Source organism: Numenius arquata, chromosome 7 (assembly GCF_964106895.1).
Source record: "Numenius arquata chromosome 7, bNumArq3.hap1.1, whole genome shotgun sequence".
Classification (NCBI taxonomy): Eukaryota; Metazoa; Chordata; class Aves; order Charadriiformes; family Scolopacidae; genus Numenius; species Numenius arquata.
The window spans coordinates 55120455-55139649 of NC_133582.1; the positions used below are offsets into that span (position 1 = coordinate 55120455).

The window sequence follows — 19195 nt, forward strand, 5'->3', positions numbered from 1 at the left end:
AGCAATACTGAAACTAAACAAAATCAAGAATTCAAGCTAATGCTGGCTAAAATTTATGAAACATTTCACCAGCTACAAGGGTTTTTGAATTACTCAAGTCCTTGGTAATCAGTGAAACTTACAGAGTGCCTTTGAAAAAACATCACACTGGGATTCTGAATTCCAGAAGAGATTTAGCTGATTGACTACTTCATGGCTTTAGAAAATCTCACCGCCTATCTATCTGCATCCTTTGGAACTGAAATGCTTTGAATGTGACATTCCCAGGCATTCTGTTATTCAGCAAGTTTACCAGTGAAGAAGCTTATTTTCTCCTTCTCTTGGGAAAGATTAAACAAGGACTTTAACATCTGTAAAGGTATAAAAAACATAAATTATATTTATCATTTAATGAGGACAGTAGTGTGGCATCTCCCATACTAAGGAATATTAAGCTGATTGAGGTGCTTACATGATGCTGAATGGAGAGTATCAGATAATAAATTACAACAGTGAGCAAATTAATTCAAGTACCCTTGCACATTCATCAGATCTGTAAAATCTTGAGACATAAATTTTGAATTTATACAATCTTTATCCAACTGCACTGCTTCCCTTAGAGGTATAAGGGGAAGGATAACTACAGGAAGCTCCTAAGTCACCTTGGAAATACAGAAGAAAAGTACTTGTATTAGGCATTATTAAGATATTAAACTTTGGTATCATGGGATCCTCAATTTTTGTCACTTAGTGAGGTAGATTCACAATAAAGGATTCATCTTCCATAGAAGTTTGATTTCCAACTGCTCAGGCAACTTGGTTTCATCATCATCATTAAGAATTTATTAAAGCAGGACTGGAATCTACCTATCTCATCTCTCTTCCTACCCAGGTCGTATATTTTTGCTGTCTTAATGATCCTGTAAATGTTTTGCACAAAATGAAACCACGGTAATAGATGGACTTCAAGGAAAACTTTTCAACATGTCCCAGTGACTGGGGGTCTCATCTTCAGTGAGCAGGCTAATTTTGAAATCTCTCTCTGCCTCATTCAGAGCAGGGATTTGAACCAAAGGTGGTTATGGAACATTTAGGGAAGGTGATGGTTACAATCCTTGCAGCACAGGAAAGAATTTAACGCAGATCTTATATGCGTGGGACTTCTCACTCAATACTGCTGGGCAAGAGGAAAAAGATGTCTCAAAAATTTTGTGCATCTAGCCCAGATTTTTTTGTCCAGTCAATAGTGTTGTGAATTCGGGCTGCACTTGTGATTGGTTTTGAGATGACCAAGACCACATTTTTTGTGACTTTAGTATTTGTCAAGAAAGGAAGGTGAGGAACAAATAAAAAAGTTTATAATAAGTAAAATAGGAAAAAAATGCAGACTACAGGCTTCTTTCTTTTTCCCCACTGTATTAGACTGTATGTTAAAGTCCCTTAGGTTAGACAGAAGAGAGTGAAATGTAAACATATGGTTTTGAACTTGTCTTTTTTTTAAAAAAAAAAAAAAAACAACACCCCAACAACGGGGCAACATGCTCACGAGAGCTTGTAGGATGTGGAAACTGCACTTGCATAGTGACAGCTGAATGCTGTATGTCACAACACTGCCACAGTTCTGAATTCTGGGGGACTTTTTGGTTTCTTAGGCAAAGCAGTATAAACAAATATGTCACTGCAAGCAGTTTCCATTAGGGCAAAAGGAGTATTTGTGTTGTCATCTTAGATTCTTCAAACAGTGAAATATATCATCTGCAAACCTCAACAGTGATTCTGTCTGGCCAATTCAAGAATGGTAACAAATGCTTCCAAGGACATTTCCATCTAGTCACAGTCAGCTAAAAGGATGGTTACTGACTGTGGAGAAGAAAAGTAAACAGATGATAAAAATTGACATTGTGCTGGAGGACAAGACAGACATTTAGAATCCCAATATATTTGCCACTGGATGATCATAAGTTTTGGGCGGGGGGAGGGAGGACAAGTCATGACGACGCTTATTCTGCTTTTCTACCACAAAGGGGAAAAAGCTTTTTGCAGAAACAATGTGCATATGAAAGGTTTAAAGTATCTTAATCACCTTAAAATCTTACATAAAAGATTTTCTTCTTCTTTCAGCTGAGGTACATATACATCTGTACTTTTAATCCCTAAATTAGAAATACTGCTTCTTGATCCTTACCCTGACCTAAATTTTAAATAGTGTCCACAATTATAACCTGTTACTCCTATTATATTTTTTAAAATGCTGCATTATTGCAGTACAATAAGAAAATATATTGTACTAAATTCCATTGTACATAAATGTTTATGCCAATTTCTTCTCTTCTCAGATTCTGTGAAGATTCTCTGTGGCACTGTTCCAGACTTCAGTACTATTGAAGACCCCAAACTTGATGTACTAATATTAGTTTGCAACAGAACCTACCTCCGCCAATAACATTCGGAAATTTTCTGCTGTTCTAGACGCAGCGGGTGAGTCATATGCCTTGGGGGAATGCTAAATAAAACCCAACACTACATGCTAATCTCACCCACTCTAGCAGATAACTCAAAAAAAGTTATATGTATACAGATAAGATGGGAACTGGCAGAAAATGCTGCAGATTAAAAGTGATATGATCTGTAAGAAAAATATTTCAACCTCTAAACTGGGGAAAGAACACAGCAATGTAGAGAACAATTGTACTTCAAGTTCAGATATTAAGGTTCTATTTTTGAGCCAAGATTTAATTTAAATTGCTCATTTGTGTAATCTGATCTGAATGCCTCTTTCCATTAAAAAAAATAAATCAAACAATTTAATTATTCCAAACAATTGCTTGGAGCAGTAACCTAAAACACATAAAGAAAGCATTTCAGTGTATCATCTGAATGCATTTTATAGGAAGAAGCATTGGTGCACAAACACAAAGTAACATAAGAGGCAGCCATTTTGAGCTATTCATGACAGAACAAAATCATTCCATCACAGGTCACCAAAAAAATTTTGTAAACACAATGGAAAGTCAACACAATATATTTGTTTCTGAACTGTCATGCAGCTCTTCACCTGCTGTGATTAGCAGAGGGACTTGCTAGCAGAGCATTTAACAGGAGGGACTTAGCTGAAGAGCAGCAGGCAGAAGAGTTGCAGACAAGCAGAGAAGTCCAGTTCTTTGTTCACCTCTTCATATTTCTTAGAAGGAGCAGTGGATGTTTTACATTATTAACTTGACTTAAAATCTGAAGGAATACTACTACCACTCATAGCAAATACTTAAAGGTTCATAAACTCACCAACTTTATGCCACAGTACAGTTGATGGGTGCGATATACTTGGAGAGAAAGCCCCTGTGATGCTGACTTCACCTATTTGGTTTATTTAAGAAGTTTCCTGCAAGAGAATACACAACCTTTCTGCCTAGGAACTCCTTTCATCAGCTTCTGTTTGCAATGGAAAGTGTTATGCCTTTGTGCTTTACTGCCTCGGTTATAGTTGCTGCTGGAATGGCAATCGTTAGCTAAAAAATCCCTCTCAGAAGAGTATCTGAAAACTTTCTAAGGCTGATTCTCCATTGAAGAAGCTATAACAGTTTACATCGGTTCATGATTTTGCTCTGACGCACTGCAGATTTCTTTTCCCCAAATCTCTCCATTCATTTTGAGGAGCAAAAAGGCAATTAAGTTCTGTTAATGCAGGATTCTAAATGAGCATGAATTTGCAAACACTTCAAAGAATAAACTAAGGTACAAAAAGTTCAGTTTAAATTTATGTAGTTGTGAGACCATAGAGATGACTTGCTATGGACAATATCTTCTTCCTGAGAACACGGAACAGCAAGTCTTTTTGAAGGATAGGAACACAGATGTTTATATGACCAAAAAGATCTTCCATCTAGTAGAGCTCCCTAGGGCAATCCATTGGCACATTTCCAGGCAACAATCCAGCAGAGAACAGAGTGTCTGCAGTAAATAAATATGTGAGGAGAGTGACCTGTGAGTCTTACTCCATAGGAAAATGACAGTGAATCTCAAAAAGTTCAGTTGAAGTAGTGAGACTGCAACTCCTCGCTGTGATTCCTGTTTGTCTAGGAGCAGCTTTCAGAGGTCAAAGGCACGAAGAGGTCTTCTGATAAAATGTACCAAAATACCTTCATTCTATGCTAATTAAAGCAAGGTATATGAAGGTGATGACACAGTTCAGGCATGTGCATTATGGCAGATTCTTAACACTCCTACTCAATTAGTTTTCTCCTCTCATATTCACTTAACTTAGAAGCAGGCAAACACTTAATATGCCTTGTCATTCTAAACTCTAAGTAAATTTAAAACGTCAACATAAGGATGTGCAGTATCAGATCATTTATAAATGAAAATAACAGAGCTCAGCTCCATTCTTCAATATCATCTAATAATGTAGGGCCTCATTACCAGAGTATGAGAGTACCTAATGCTAATGAATTTAGTGAGCATTTAATTAGAGAGAGGCAGAATGCTTGTATAGAGAGATGAAATGGCTAGCCCTAAGCTACCTAAGACTTTACTAGCAGAAACAACAAAAACTGAGAAGCCAGGGAATTAGGTGCAGTGCCTTCAACACACTACACTTCTTCTTGTGACAGTGGACCGCTGCAGTATGAAACCTCTGAATCCCTGTAGGTCTCAAAAATAAGAGTCCAGGTTTGATAGAGAAGAGCCTCTCAGTGTCATCTCACAGATATTTTAGACACACAGAAATTTCCCCTCTCTAGCTTTGAAATGTGAACTTTTGTTGACTTTTGAGAACTGTTTGTGACTGCCTTTAGTGCAATGCACAAATACGACTGCACCGGCTCTCAGTCAGACATAAGTGATGCCAGCCTTACAACATTTTTATGTGTTCATGCAAAGGTCATCATGCTGTGGCATTTCTAAGAGCTATTATGACAGTTGAGCACACTGGCATATGGTTATACTCATTTTCCTTGACTACATCCTCTATTCCAGGAAGGGCAAGGAGAAAGGACCTAGATGATAGTTTGTGCCTGCTTTCAGAGGGCTGCACCACCAAAAAGCAAGTGGGAGCAAGGATTCTGTATTTGTTTTGTGTTGTTTGAGAACAGACTATTTAAAATACCAGTGTGTAAGTTGTACGCAAGACTGAGAATTATGTGACACCCAAGTTCAACACAACTTGCGTTGCAGATGTATACAGCACTATATATAACACGGTCTGGCTGAAAAGTCTGGCTATATGTAATTGAAGTCAAAAAAGTAACCCTTCTCATCTGCTTGTTCCTATCACAACCACGTCTAAAATTCCTTATCCTTACACTAACTATAGCACATGCTTCAGGTTAGCAGCCACATGTCTAACTGTCTATATTCCAAAGAATTAGGCAATTTTATCCCCTGCTTGTGTTCACATGGTATTAGCCAAACACGGCCTAAACTGATTATTTACTCATTCACAGCTATTCTATTTGGACAGTTTGTTGCCTACTGTTTCCACCTCTACGCTCCTCTGTTTGCTGTGAGAGTTCTTACAGCCTCTCTGTGTCCTCACCAGTCCTCTGATCCTCATCACTCTAGGTGGGCAGCTTGTACAGACTCATGCTGTTTAATTAAATTCTCCTACTGACAAGATTTCTCTGGGAATCGTGTGCAGTGAAGGCTCCTTGTCCCAGCAGCACAACTCTAACACAGACAGTCAGAACTGACTGAAGTCTTGATGATATTGGAACATTGCAAAATTGAATTTTGACATGAAACAGCAGCAATGCTGCTTGAAAATAAACACACCGACTGACAAATGCTAAAACGATTCTCTTCTTAATAATAAGAACTGTTTTGGATTAGCTCAACAAATGCAAAAGGAAAAGAGCGCATTGGACTGCTTCAAGTTAATGCATTGTGCCTTGTCCCAACTAAACTCCCTTTTATACATGGAAACCCACATTCTTTAGAAAACATAGTTCTCATAATTAATATGCATGAAGTACAGATATAAAACAAGTTAAAAGAGCAGTACTGTGATCCAAAGGAGCAAGAGGAAAAAAAAAAAGCCAAGCTGATGTAAACCAGTGTCCGTCAGCCATGGTGGTAGAGCCTCTGTGAGAAAATATTTAGGAAGGAGGAAGAAAAACTGCTGCACAACAGCACCAAGAGGAGAGGTGCCAGAATGTGCGAGAGGAACAACTCTGCAGACACCAAGATCAGTGAAGAAGGAGCAGGAGGAGAAGGTGCTCCAGAGCTGAGATTCACTTGCAGCCCATGGTGAAGACCATAGTGAGGCAGGCTGTCCCCCTGTAGCCCATGGAGGTCCACAGTGGAGCAGATATCCACCTGTGGCCCACTGAGGGCCCTACACCAGAGCAGGAGGATGCCTGAAGGAGGCTGTGACACCGTGGGAAGCCTGTGCTGGAGCAGGCTCCTGGAAGGACCTGTGGACCCATGGTGAGAGGAGCCCATGTTGGAACAGGTTTGCTGGCAGGACTTGTAACCACATGAGTGACCCTCACTGGAGCAGTTTGCTCCTGAACGACTGCACCCTGTGGAAAGGGCATACATCAGAGCAGTTCACGAAGAACTGCAGCCTGTGGGAAGGACTCATGTTGGAGGAGCTTGTGGAGGACTGTCTCCCATGGGAAGGACCCCACACTGAAGCAAGGGTAGAGTGTGAGGAGTTCTCCCCCCGAGGAGGAAGCAGCAGCAGAGACAATGCATGATGAACTGACCACAATCCCCGTTCCCCGTCCCCATGAGCCACTGCCGGGGAGGAGGTAGAGAAATCGGGAGTGAAGTTGAGGCCAGGAAGAAGGGAGGAGTGGGGTTGAAGGTGTTTTAAGATTTGGGTTTATTTCTCATTACCCTACTCTGATTTTAATAGGTAATAAATTAAATTAATTTCCCCACGTAAAGTCTGTTTTGTCCCTGATTGTAATCACTGAGTGATCTCCCTGGCCTTTTCTCAACCCATGAGACTTTTGTCATATTTTTCTCCCCCTGTCCAGTTGAGGATAGGGACTGATAGAGAAGCTTGGTGGGCACCTGGAGTCCAGCCAGGGTCAACCCACCAGTCTACCGCCTTGATTAAGCAGTACACATAAGAGGGAAAAATAAAACACTTAACTGATGGTGAAATTCTCCAAACTGCGTATTTGAGATTATTCATGGCCACCAACTAAATCATCCCACTATTATCAGAATAAAAACTAGAAGGAAGAACTAATATAAAGAATGGAGTCTATTCCCATTAATCTTCAAGATGTAAATTAAAAATGCTAAGTAATATAATCAGATATTCACTGATTGCACCCCAGGTCCTGGGTCTTCAGACAGAGAATACTAGCTCTGGATACGGTACCTGGGGTAACAGCTCTTAAATAGTATACTTCCAACAGCAGCCACATTGATGGAGTCGAAGGCACACATTCACTGCTTGTAAGGCTCAGAACCTAGAAATCATCAGTAACTTTTTCAGCAAAAGCAAGTTAAGATACACTGTCTAACAAGAACCTGATCAGGGCAAGCATGTGGTTGTTATAGCCCCGCAAAGGAGCAAGGGTCATCTGCATCACCATGCACGTACACTATTTCTTGTACATAGCTAAACAAACTTTATTCAAACATGGCTATAGTTCTTTACTTAAGAAAGACAGAGGAGAACAAATTCAAAAGGTTTTACTGCACCTTGTATGAGTTTTTCACAGTTTAATTCTTTCAAAAGATGACTAGCCTTCTTCACCCCTGTGAATTCTCCTGAAAGCTGCTAAAAGCAGGGGAGGTGAAGTGTCTCTCAATGTCAATAGAAATAAACAGAAAATGATTCAGAGCAGGAGCCTAAACTTAGGTTCTCTGAAACGTCCCTTGGAAAAGCCGCTTTCTGTTCATTAGCTGAAGTTGGGCTATACGATACCCCCAGACAGGCACCTTGCTGAGTAATCGGGGACCATGTCACTACATAGGATTAAGTTCTTAAAAGAGGAAAGCTTAACAAAATGTGCTAAACTACAAACACCTTCCTAAGGTTACGTTCAGATTTTAGATTTGGATTTCATCACGTTACAGCATTTCGGACATTCAGCAAAGTTGGTTTCACTGTATAATTAATAAGAAGGGAGTAAGAAGTCTGGATACTACTGCTAGTTCCTCAACTGACTTATTTACATTTCCTAACGCTAGCTTTCCTTACTACAGTGATGTGAGGGCTTCACTCATGGAATCTTAAATCTGTTTTACTGAGAGACTTTCCAAACGCTAGTTTCTATAATCTTATGATTGACATCTTGAATTACATCAACTCATACACTAGGAGGCACAATCACCCTTACAGTATACGCAGGCTACATTAATCTTTTTTGTTGTACAAACTAGGCAAAGACATAATGCATTAATCAGATGCTAAAATATTGCTTAACAATAATGAAAATCAAAGAAATTATAAGAAAGAAAAAAAGAACACACACTGAAAAACTACCTCCAGAAAAACCCAGGAAGAGACATATGTGAAAACACGTAGAGGGGAGACCACTGTATCTGCTTCTAGATTGCTCACCGTGTTATCATCCATAACAGTGTTGAGCAACTTAATCCACATAGGATCTATGCCCCCATCTAAAACTAATCATTTATTACCTCTCATGGGTAATATTAGCCTGCTCTCTCAGAAGAGATGACAGGAGACCCGAAAATTATATTTCAATAGAATCCCATCACTTCAGTGCTTCAATAACAACACCGCATGGTAATTAAAACTTCAGAAGACTTAATGCATCACTGAAACAAGAAGCTTTTGTAGCATCAAAACCATGCTTTTTTCCTTTGCTTGCTTATTAGGTGGCTATTCAAAGTAAAAAATCAAAAATATTTTCAGTGAACACCTGATAGAGCAAAATGACTGTATTTTATGTAATAATGACCTATTTATGTTTTGATTACAGGAAAGTATGTCATTAGTCTTAATGATATGGGAGGTTTCATGGGTCTGGGGAGAAAATAACTTGCCTTTTAAGGCAGCAGAATCAGCATCATTCAGGATAGTACTTTTCTGTGTACTAGCATCCTGCCCTGCCTCCAGTCTTTCCATAACCACCAGCGCTCTCCACCAACATCTCATTGCAGCAAAACACAGAAAACCGCAAGAATTTGGTCTCCAACACCTCCTCTGAATTATGGCATTGTCCATTTCTCATGGAGAATGATGCCCCTAAGAACAGGCCCTAGTAAGAACACATGTGCTTCTTGCCATCTTTCTACTCTCAGGTTGTGTGGTGTATAAAACCAGAGCTCATCAGCTGTTAGAGCTTTTGGGTTAAGATCATTCCAAAGAGGCTTTTCTTTTATGTTCATGTACCTGTGATGAACAACTTTCAGCACCTGAAGAGGAGGCACAGGCTCCATGTTAGTGACACAATTTTGATATAACAGGAATCTTTGACTTTCCTCCTGAAGCGGGTCTCTGACTGCAAATCCCTGCTCTCAGTCAATTGTTCACCTTGACTTACTCCTGCCTCTGTGCTAGTTTAGCCCCAAATTTCCATTAAGCCTAAGGGTAGGAAAGGAGAATCCCATTCTGATGTGGCTGTACTCTGCAGTCAATCTTTTCTATTAGAAAAGTGTTGAATGGGGAAGAAAATCCATGCAGCTGCCAACATGTAGCAGCAGAAATGGGCAAGCATTATCTATTAGCAGTATTTGTCTAGTGTTTTGGCAATATATTCCACTATTTCTGTCTACAAGCCTAATTAAACTATCCTGCTTCTCCTTCCAGAACAAAGTATTACTTGGTCAATGTGTCAAATAGAATGCTCATTAATTGGTACTGCAATTAATTTTCCTTTGGCACCTGCAAACACATAAAATGTAGAATTTGCCTGTAACACTTGAGCTTTGCCATTGCACACCATGTGGATGACTGGATGGCCTGAATAGTGCATTATTGCTCTTGAACCCAAGGCAAAGGCAACATGCAGAATGTTTTCTGCAAGAACCATGGCAATTTCTTTACAAAGTAAGGTCAAAACCACACTGTGTAGGTAGGCATTACTCTTACCAGTCTTAATCTTTCCAGTCCCCACATTTCCAACAACAGAGTGATGCATTGCCAGTAGGTCCTCCAGCTGAACAATCTACTGCACAGAAGGGATACACAGTGAACACCTTTCCTCTTACTATAGACATGCAATTATTCACAAAAAATTATCTCCCCTTCCACGTGGCTGTTCCCTTTAACAGAAAAAATGGTCTTAAACCTTCTCGGCAGACTTGCCTTAGCTGAGCTGATGTTGCATCAAGCAACATCATTTCTCTCTCAGAAAACGGGAAGAGAATTGACTTAAACTAATGAATGTAGTTTCCTCAACAAATCTTATTCTGCTATACAGTCATACAGTCCAATAGGACTGTGCCAACCAAGCGACACAAAACAGTTACCACAATTTTGCCATCAATTTAGCAGACTGAATTCCACACCCAGAACAGCTGTACAGCTATAATTTGGTAAAATACAAAATCAGTCTGCTAAAATAATACATTTCTTCCAAAGAAATAGTTCTGTGAGCTGCAGAATGAAAATAGCTCAGATGCTTATGGATTTATGGATTTCTATCTTGGTGAAGAGCATCCACATTGATTTTCTGAAGTTCAATAGGAACAAGTCCATGTTCCTCTTCTGATTCACCCAGTTAGCAGAAATCAAAATACCTTATAGAAGGGTGATTGCAAATTTCATAATACCCCAAGGTATAGCTTATTGTCTTTCACCCTTCTGTCAGCAAAATGGAACTACAGCAGAAAATCCTTTATAAATCCTGAGATCAGTCACATTTACCCAGCTTTGTTATTTCAGTTTCCAATAAACTGGAAAAGGGTGTGCTATCGCATACAGCAGATGTGGATGTTCCCTGAAGGAGGCTGGGAATATACTTCCTTAGTAGTCCAAATAAGCACACTTTATTTGGTCCGTATACTAATCAGCATTTCTAAATTTCACCTTTTCAGCCTGTAATTCAAACTAAAATTAGTGTTTAAATTTAGCTTATAGGCAACTAATTCTTATGAGTATACATGCATACATACATGTACATACATGTTTTAATCTGTGTACAGCACAATGTGCATTACTTTATAGAGAAATAGCAGAACACACAAAAGTCACAGATAGCCATGCACATTCCAAATCCACATCTTCTTATTTTTATGGTTTTGCTCCCTTACTCTTCTTTCCTCCCTATAAATAATCACCAACAATTAATTTGCTACCAAGTCAATGTAGGTAGCTTTTTTGAACAGGATCTGTGTTTCTTTATAGACCTATTGATCATCCTGAGGTGCATTACTGCCCCGACAAAATGACTTTGAAATACCAAGACACTGAGGACACCTTACCAATACAGTAACATACTCAAAAATAACCTTCATGTCTAATACAACTCGTTTGCAATTATTTTGATGGAAACTCTTAAGGGGAATAATTAAAGGCAATGAATTCTTTTACTTACAGAATAAAGGTCTCTTCAGGCTGCAAGGGAAGCTCCAGGGTAGATTGTTTAACCATCTGTTCAAATTGCAGGTTCCTCTTCCTCGGAACATCCAGAGCTGGAAACAGGTCACTGATCAGGCCTGTGAAAGGCGGGATATCATCTGTCACTGTTTTAGATAAATTGAAGTCTCTTAAGGCTCACATAAGCACCTGGAAAAGGATAGTAAATGAAATATTGCAAGGATCAACTCTTCCTCTCTTTAGGATTCTGCTTTTATTCAAAGGCAAACGCCAAAGACAGCTCCTGCTCTTAGATGGTTTTAAGTGCAGGTTTTTCCTGATCCTCAGGTCTGTTCTTGTCTCCTCATTTCAGTGAGCCAGAAACTACCAACACTGACTTGATAGCACAAAGTCCCCACTCATAATGGTCCCGTGAAAGCATTTTAACTAGTCATGTTAGCCCAGGAAATAAAACTAAGCGTTAATGTTTAAGAAGAAAACAATCTGCTTACACACAGAGTAAAATGATACCTTTTTATTCCCTTGTAGCCTTGCAGTGGTTTTAGGCCAGTGTTGGAAGTCTAGTAAAGAAAAAACAAAAAAGGGTGAAATGTGTGAAATGAAATTGCTGCCAAACTTCTACTAATTTGACCTGATGCTAGCAACAATTTTCTGTTTCCAAAAGAGAAGATTGGACAGACTATCAATGTATTTTGCAACCAGCTCCAACACCATAATTAAAGGAAAAGAGAAACAGGTAAGTCCTTAGCCTAGAGGAAAAGTCTAGGAACGTTTGGCAAGCGAAAGGCAGAGAAAAAGGCTAGGTCTTCCCCTAAGCCCTGCCAGTGGGAACACAGATATCCAATGCAGAAGGCACAACTTTTTGATCACACACGGGCTCTTCAATCGCTCTTCCTCCTTTTTCCAGGGCTGTGTAACAAGCACCTCTTTCCCTCTCCTTTCTGGGTGGCACAGAAGCAGAAAGGGAAGGAGTTTGAAACGTAGAGGAGATTTAAAGAATTTGAACAAGAGCAGCTTAGAATCAGAATCCTCTAGGGTTGGGAGGGACCTTTAAGATCATCGAGTCCAACCGCTAACCTAACACTGCCAAAACCACCACTAAACCATGTCCCTCAGCACCACGTCTAAAGCCCTGACAACCCTGTTCTGAAGTGGTTTCCATAGGTATATTGGGAGGCCTAAAAAAACCCAACACTGAACCAATGTTTTCAGAGCTCTCCCAGCTGCTGTGTACTTTCTGCAGCAGCCCAGAATTTTAATCAAAAGGATTTGATTTCTCTGATTTCCATTAAAACTAAAACAAATAAGATAAAAATAACAAACAAGAACATCCTAGTTTTTGCTTCAGGAGTTAATATTATTATTACTATTATTTATACAAAAATGGCAAACAATAGTACAAGTGATTTTTCTGAATTCAGAAAATGACTCCAGGAAAAAGTAATAATTCGAGTTGAGGAGTTCCTGGTCTAGTAAAGCCGACAATATTGCTATCTTAAGATATACAAGGTTCAAATTCATTATCTCTAGAAACATTGCAAGAATGTGTCAGGAAATCTTCAGGATATTTAGAGATAATTTCAAAATTATGCAGGCATGAAAATACAGTTGCTTTTGCTTTCATAATGGCCCTGCTAGTGAGAGTTTATGGCTTAAGGCTGAAGGGCTCTCCGAGTTCTTATTCCACTAATAAAACTGAATATTAAGAATATCTTGTGAAAAATTATACAGTTAGAAATGAGTAAACAGCCTGCATATGGGGAAGAAATTATAAACCTTCCAGGTCTTGTAAATTGTAGATTTTTAAGATAACTATTCTGAGTATGAATTATTCCTGGTATAATAATTAATTTTTTTAGAAATGCTTTATTTTCCTTTTTCAAACAATCCTCCACTGTATTTACTGGGGAAAGCTTAAACAGACATTCATCCAAATATAATATATTATTTGCCATTCATAATGATTACTATTCTCCTTTAAGGTTTTTCTCTTCTCCGACAGATAGTTATATTTCTAATATAGATACTACATGACAGTATGATGAAGTCCAGCCATCCCAGGTATGAAACAGTGATATACAATTATTTAATGCAAAATTAACACATTACAAATGTCCCAAGATCAGAGGAAAGGGCACTTTCTTCTAAATTCATATCTGACAATTTAATAAGGATGGATGTGTGATATAAAGTATCCTCACAATAACAGACAGGACTTATACATTAAAAAAACCCTATTATTATACAATGTCCAGCCGCACTGTTTCCAAGTGGGTATGTGTTAATTAACACATATCAAACCCAGAAGCCCAAAGAGACCCTCACCTGTTTAGAAAGCAGTTCCCCACAGACAGTATACAAGGTAATAAACTTCCTGGCTAGCGAGCGTGCATCAATAAACCCTTCAGCAACCAACGTAATTTCAGAGATCAGTTCGATGTCAGGGACAACCATGGCACAGAGTCTGAGGAAGAAAACAAACCCCATAATCCAAATACACAGATTAGTATTTAAATATGGTAAGAATAAGTCACTTAAATCAAATGACTGATGTGTGCAAACATTTTTAAAAACAGAGCTCAAGAGAGTCACAATTAAGAGTGTCAGTCAAAGCTAACAAGGACCTTACTTCAAAGTAAAAGGAGCTAATTAGGCACTGTTGATTGTTAGTATTCAGCAACATTGCTGTACACAAAGGAGGCAGCTGAGAAACACAGGGCTTGCAAGACAGGTACTGCCCACACTCAGAGCCAGCACAGTCCACAGCCACATCCCTGGCCACCAGTGGCTGGAGGACACTGCCAGCAGCTCTACAGGGTCTCGAAGTCAAGTGCAACACCCTGCCATTGCAATAAATGCCCTCATTTTTTAAAGGACTTTGATTTTTGGATGGTTTTAATGCTTTTTATATGAAGGTATGGTTATCTTCAGAGGTTTCACTTTTTGTTTCTTTTTTAAATATCACCTTTAGTTCAAAGTTATGCCAGGGGAGGTTTAGACTAGATTTTAGGAAAAATTTCTTCACTGAAGGATTATCAGACGTTGGAACAGGCTGCCCAGGGAAGTGGTGGAATCGCCATCCCTGGAGATATTTAAAGACAGGCAGACATGGTGCTGAGAGACATGGTTTAGTGATGGTTTTGGAAGTGTTAGGTTGACAGTTGGACTCACTGATCTTAAAGGTCCCTTCCAACATGAATAATTCTATGATTCTAAAACCAGAGCTATTTTAACTATATAAAAGAGAAAAGTCTCCAATTAAAAAAACAACACAAAACAATGTTAAGGCTAAACAATTTCCTCATTAAAAACCACTACTTAAGTTATATAGTAGCAGAGAAGATGTCTTGAATTTTGTCTTCAGGTCAGCTACAAACCAGCAAATTTGTCCATCAGAGCACTTTTCTTACTACTGACAAATACAAAGATTTCTTTTGTTCCCCATTCATATTTAAATGTGACAAAATTAAGACCGGCAATGTATTTCTGACAGAAATCACTAACATATAGTCTAGAAAATGAGCAAGCACCCCTCTGTTAAACAATTTTTAAGTAAACTATTCCCTAAAAAGCATTTCTTCATAAGCCCAGACAAGGGTCGCTATATGCATTGCAGTGAATTATAAAAAATTATATGCTCTTCTACCTACCATAGCCAATACCCTTCTTGCAAATAAAATAACTGCTTGCACAAGAAATATCAGGCTAGTAGCATTTAATAAAATCTTGTGAGGGAGAGAAGATATATTAGGTGGCAAATATGAGGAGCTGATGCTTTACCAGTTACCTCCCATCTTTCCCGTGCACTGTACAATGGATAAGAGCTATTACAGACATCAGCTACAGCGCTGAATTCCTGAGTCTCAAATGCAGCAATTCATACTTAATTCCAAAGGCTTTTTATTTTACATGACAACCAAGTAAAGGTAACACTTCAGCTCCGTGTAGCAAATATTGTTTGAAAATTTTAAAAAATGATCAAAACCAAAGAAAACCATAATAAAAAGCACACCAAACGAGCCATAATTTTACTTTATACTTCAGTAGAAATATTATTAATTAATATTCTTTCATATCCCTTAGTCCTTTCTTCTGAAAAGGAGGGGGGGGGGGGGGGGGGGGGGGGAAGAGAACAACAAAAAAAATCATATGCAAGTTCCATCCTCTGGTAGTCCACCGAGAGATGAAACATCTGGTAGCAACAGGGAGTGATCCCTCCTGCTCTCCTGTCAAATATCACACCCAACTGACTGCAGAAGATGTGGCTGCCGAGGTAGCAGAATCTGTCCGAATGCAGGAAGGATGGCAGCCGCCCTGCACAGACAGGAATGGATGAGGTCCCTGTCACCCTGCCCTCCCTTCTGTGGGGTCCTGACCTGAGGAGCTGCCCAACATCTTTCGCTTGGTGCACACCAACCCTGCTTTGCCTTGAAGAGATCTTAGGCGGTAATTAACGAGAAGACTTGGTAAAGCAACAGGTAAGTTGTGAAATATTAAAAAAAAAATTTAAATTAATCTTTGCAGATGCACATGAATTCAAATCCTGACCTCCTTCTCCTAAACAGATGTTTACTTACTGCTTGTTACAAATTATTGTAATTTAGGCTCAAAGAACAAGAAAGCTAATTGCTGCTGCCACTCCATCCTGCCATCTGAAGCAGGATGTTTTGTTGGCAAGAGGATGAGATGTGCCTCAGCAAACAGCTTTCTAACTTTAGCAGACTTTGTGTCTTTCTGCAGTGAAAGCACGAATGAGTATGATGTCAGGAATTCCATGGCTAAAGCAGAAATAATAAAGGACACCAAAACCTTGACGTACCTTTTAATACAGAAGAAAAAAGGTAGTACCTATGTTTCAATTTGCTCACAGAAGCAACGGCGATGTCCGGTCTGCCCTAAGTTTCTATCTTTTAAAAATCAAAGAAATTTACTGCTTGGAGAAGCAGGTCCCAGATAGCACGTGTCTATTTGTGCCTCCCCAGACAGCCTGGCAATGCCTTGCAGCTTGCACTGCTGAACTTCAATATGTTGACAAATGAAATCACAGAATCATTTTTTTCCTCAAGTCTTGATTAAATCAGTGAAAAGTGTTAATGCAAAAGCAAGGACTTCAAGTGACAATTCCCATTTAAGCAAGCCCTGCACCATTTAAGTCAAAGACCATAATCAAATAGTTCAAAGCGCAGCTCCAGCACTTTGTCGGAATAAATTGGCATCATTTTACAAGTAACCGCTTGTGGAATTAATTCACTCTCAGAAACACCATTTTGATAGAAACTCACAGAACGCAGCATGCAAAATACAGTCAGATATTTTAAATTCAAAACTTTCTTCCTTGAAACATTACTGTTAAGATATAAAGCATAAATACATACTTTAAGAAAAAGATAATGGACTGTCCTTCAGTGTCGAAAAGCACATGCATTGCTTTGCTGTGCGCTATGCACATTGAATATCTTTCTAGGTAAGAGTATTCGGCTTCATTTTCAATGGGTAGTTATGAAATATCTATGAACACAAGCATGCCTACACCCATGGACAGAACGTGACAGCCAGACACTTACACAGGTGGTTATTTTACTAGATGAAGCCAGCTGTGAGGATTCCTATCTACCACAAAACAGAGAATATTCTTGCACATATTTAGGTACACTCCGTGTGTTCATGGGCACCTTTACAACTATATGTAGATTTTTTTTAAAAGGGCAAGACATACATTTTATTTCCCTCGTCGTTGTGGTGTACAGGCATGCGCAACTTGAATAGTGATTTTTTTTCCACAAAAATTCTGAAGCAAACACAAATTGCATTTCATTGCAAATCAAAGCTAGTAACATTAGGCAACACACGTACTCTAAATGCAGACTTGATATACTTGTATGCCATAAAAATACACTACAGCATACTTGCCAGAACAGAGCTTTGAGGTTTTCAGGTAGTTCTGTCCGACTAGCGTATCCTGGGTCCATGGTAATAAATATTCCAACTGATGACTTCAATGTAATCTTTCCACCAAGGAATAAAAATCGGTTATAAAAAAAGGTAACACAAAAATTTTGCAGTTGGATTAGAGATAAACAACAGGATCATACAAAACCAGCCATCATGGGTCAGGAGACAAAGGTGCATCTGGGCCTGGATCCAGTCTTGCACAATGGCCAAAAGCAAATGCCTGGGAAAGTTTGTTAGACCTGAGCAAACAGAGGCATTTCCCTGATACGCACCAGCTTCTATTTATCTATGGTTCCTCTGGCCAGCACTGAATTTGGAAGGAAAAGACTGGACCGTTAGAGCAACAAAGAGTGCATATGGCTGAGATATGTCTATAGGAAGAATTAATTTTTTTAAGCATGGAGAATAAATAAGACTGATTGGGATGTGGTGGGTTTGAAAAGGTCGGGAGGCAGCATCAAGTAAAGGAAGCAGAGGAACGAGAACATGGTAGATTGGAAATGGAAGGTCTGTCTCAAAAACACCAGGAAACACTGGAACCCCTGAGTCTTCTTGCAAGGTTGAATCCCACCAAACCTCTCACCCACATGATGCAACGATTTGACATGGTGTGACATGAACAGGGCCAGAGTTTTAACAGCAGAGCTCTAATTGGATTCCTGTAGGCCCAGGAGTTCACTCACATTCAAGCTCTACATTTTGAAGAGAAAGTTATTTTAAGGTAATATATTACACAGGTGATTTATGTTACCATCTGCTCCCTCCCTGCATTTACAAAAGGTTTCACGTTCATGTAAAATCACGATGTGGCACTACTTGGAAAAGGCTTATTTTAGATATGAAAACCAACAACATCAACATTTTTTAGCAAGTGGTCACACAGGAAAAGAAACAGGAGGCTGTAGCTGCCACCTTCCCTGTTTCAAAGGCTTGAGCCTCAGAACTGCCCTCCTCAACTGAGGTTCATAAGCGTTAAGTGACTCAGGATTGCTGGATGCATCATTCTGGATCACCAATTTCAAGAAGAAACTCCATACCAGAGTGAAAACATTTCCAGAAAAGAGCTTAATTATACATGGTATGAAAAGAGTACTGGTTTGGATATCCACACCTGAAAAAAAAAAAAAAAAATATTCTTTTGCTGAAAACTCCTGATTAACCCTGGTATAGATCTGCTCATATTCTTCTTGAGACTAGACACTGAATGTACATTGTTACACAAGAAATAATTTCAGTTATTTTAAAAGTAATGGACAGTAAGATCACACCATGAATTCAGTACACACACACCAACCTGCGCACACATGCTCAAAGCTAGTGTGTCTTAATAACCTTATAAAATTCACATGAGGTATGAAAGAACACCGAACTTCTAAGAGCAAATTTAACTTTTTATTCACTGAAACAGATAAAGCATACACTGTTATTAGTAACAGTCATTACCTGTCACTCAAAGGTGTAATAACAAGCCAAGGGGTATTTCCAAAGTACTCATAAAAGTACTGAAACCGAGCATCACAAGTGTTGGCAAAGCAGTGTTCCTGGGCTTCATCCCATCTGCGGCATAGCTGGAACTGGTGACCTAAGCAGGCATTGCAGAGCCTTTCTGCCAGGTAGGAGCTACTCAGATGGAAGAAATGCGACCCATCACAAAGCTACAGCTGTCATCACTAGGTTTCACACCTCATTCCTAGCCACTTATGCATAATAACTCCTACAACCAATTATAAAGGATTAGACTCACCTCGAGGCATTTGTGCTTTTTTACAGATGCAAGTGTAATGTAAGATCTTTTTA

The 19195-nt window shown here is 39.1% G+C and overlaps 1 protein-coding gene and 1 pseudogene across 1 annotated transcript in view; both read right to left on the bottom strand.

Annotated features, from left to right (window-relative positions):
- DNAH11 (dynein axonemal heavy chain 11) overlaps nt 1-2425 on the bottom strand; it is a 54871-nt gene extending 52446 nt beyond the window's left edge. The window contains 2 exon segments of the mRNA XM_074150905.1: nt 293-350; nt 2411-2425. Of these exon segments, the coding sequence (XP_074007006.1) occupies nt 293-350; nt 2411-2425 (73 nt within the window).
- A 4822-nt stretch (nt 2426-7247) lies between these two features.
- LOC141466808 (dynein axonemal heavy chain 11-like) lies at nt 7248-18005 on the bottom strand (annotated as a pseudogene).
- Nucleotides 18006-19195: the final 1190 nt, after the last annotated feature.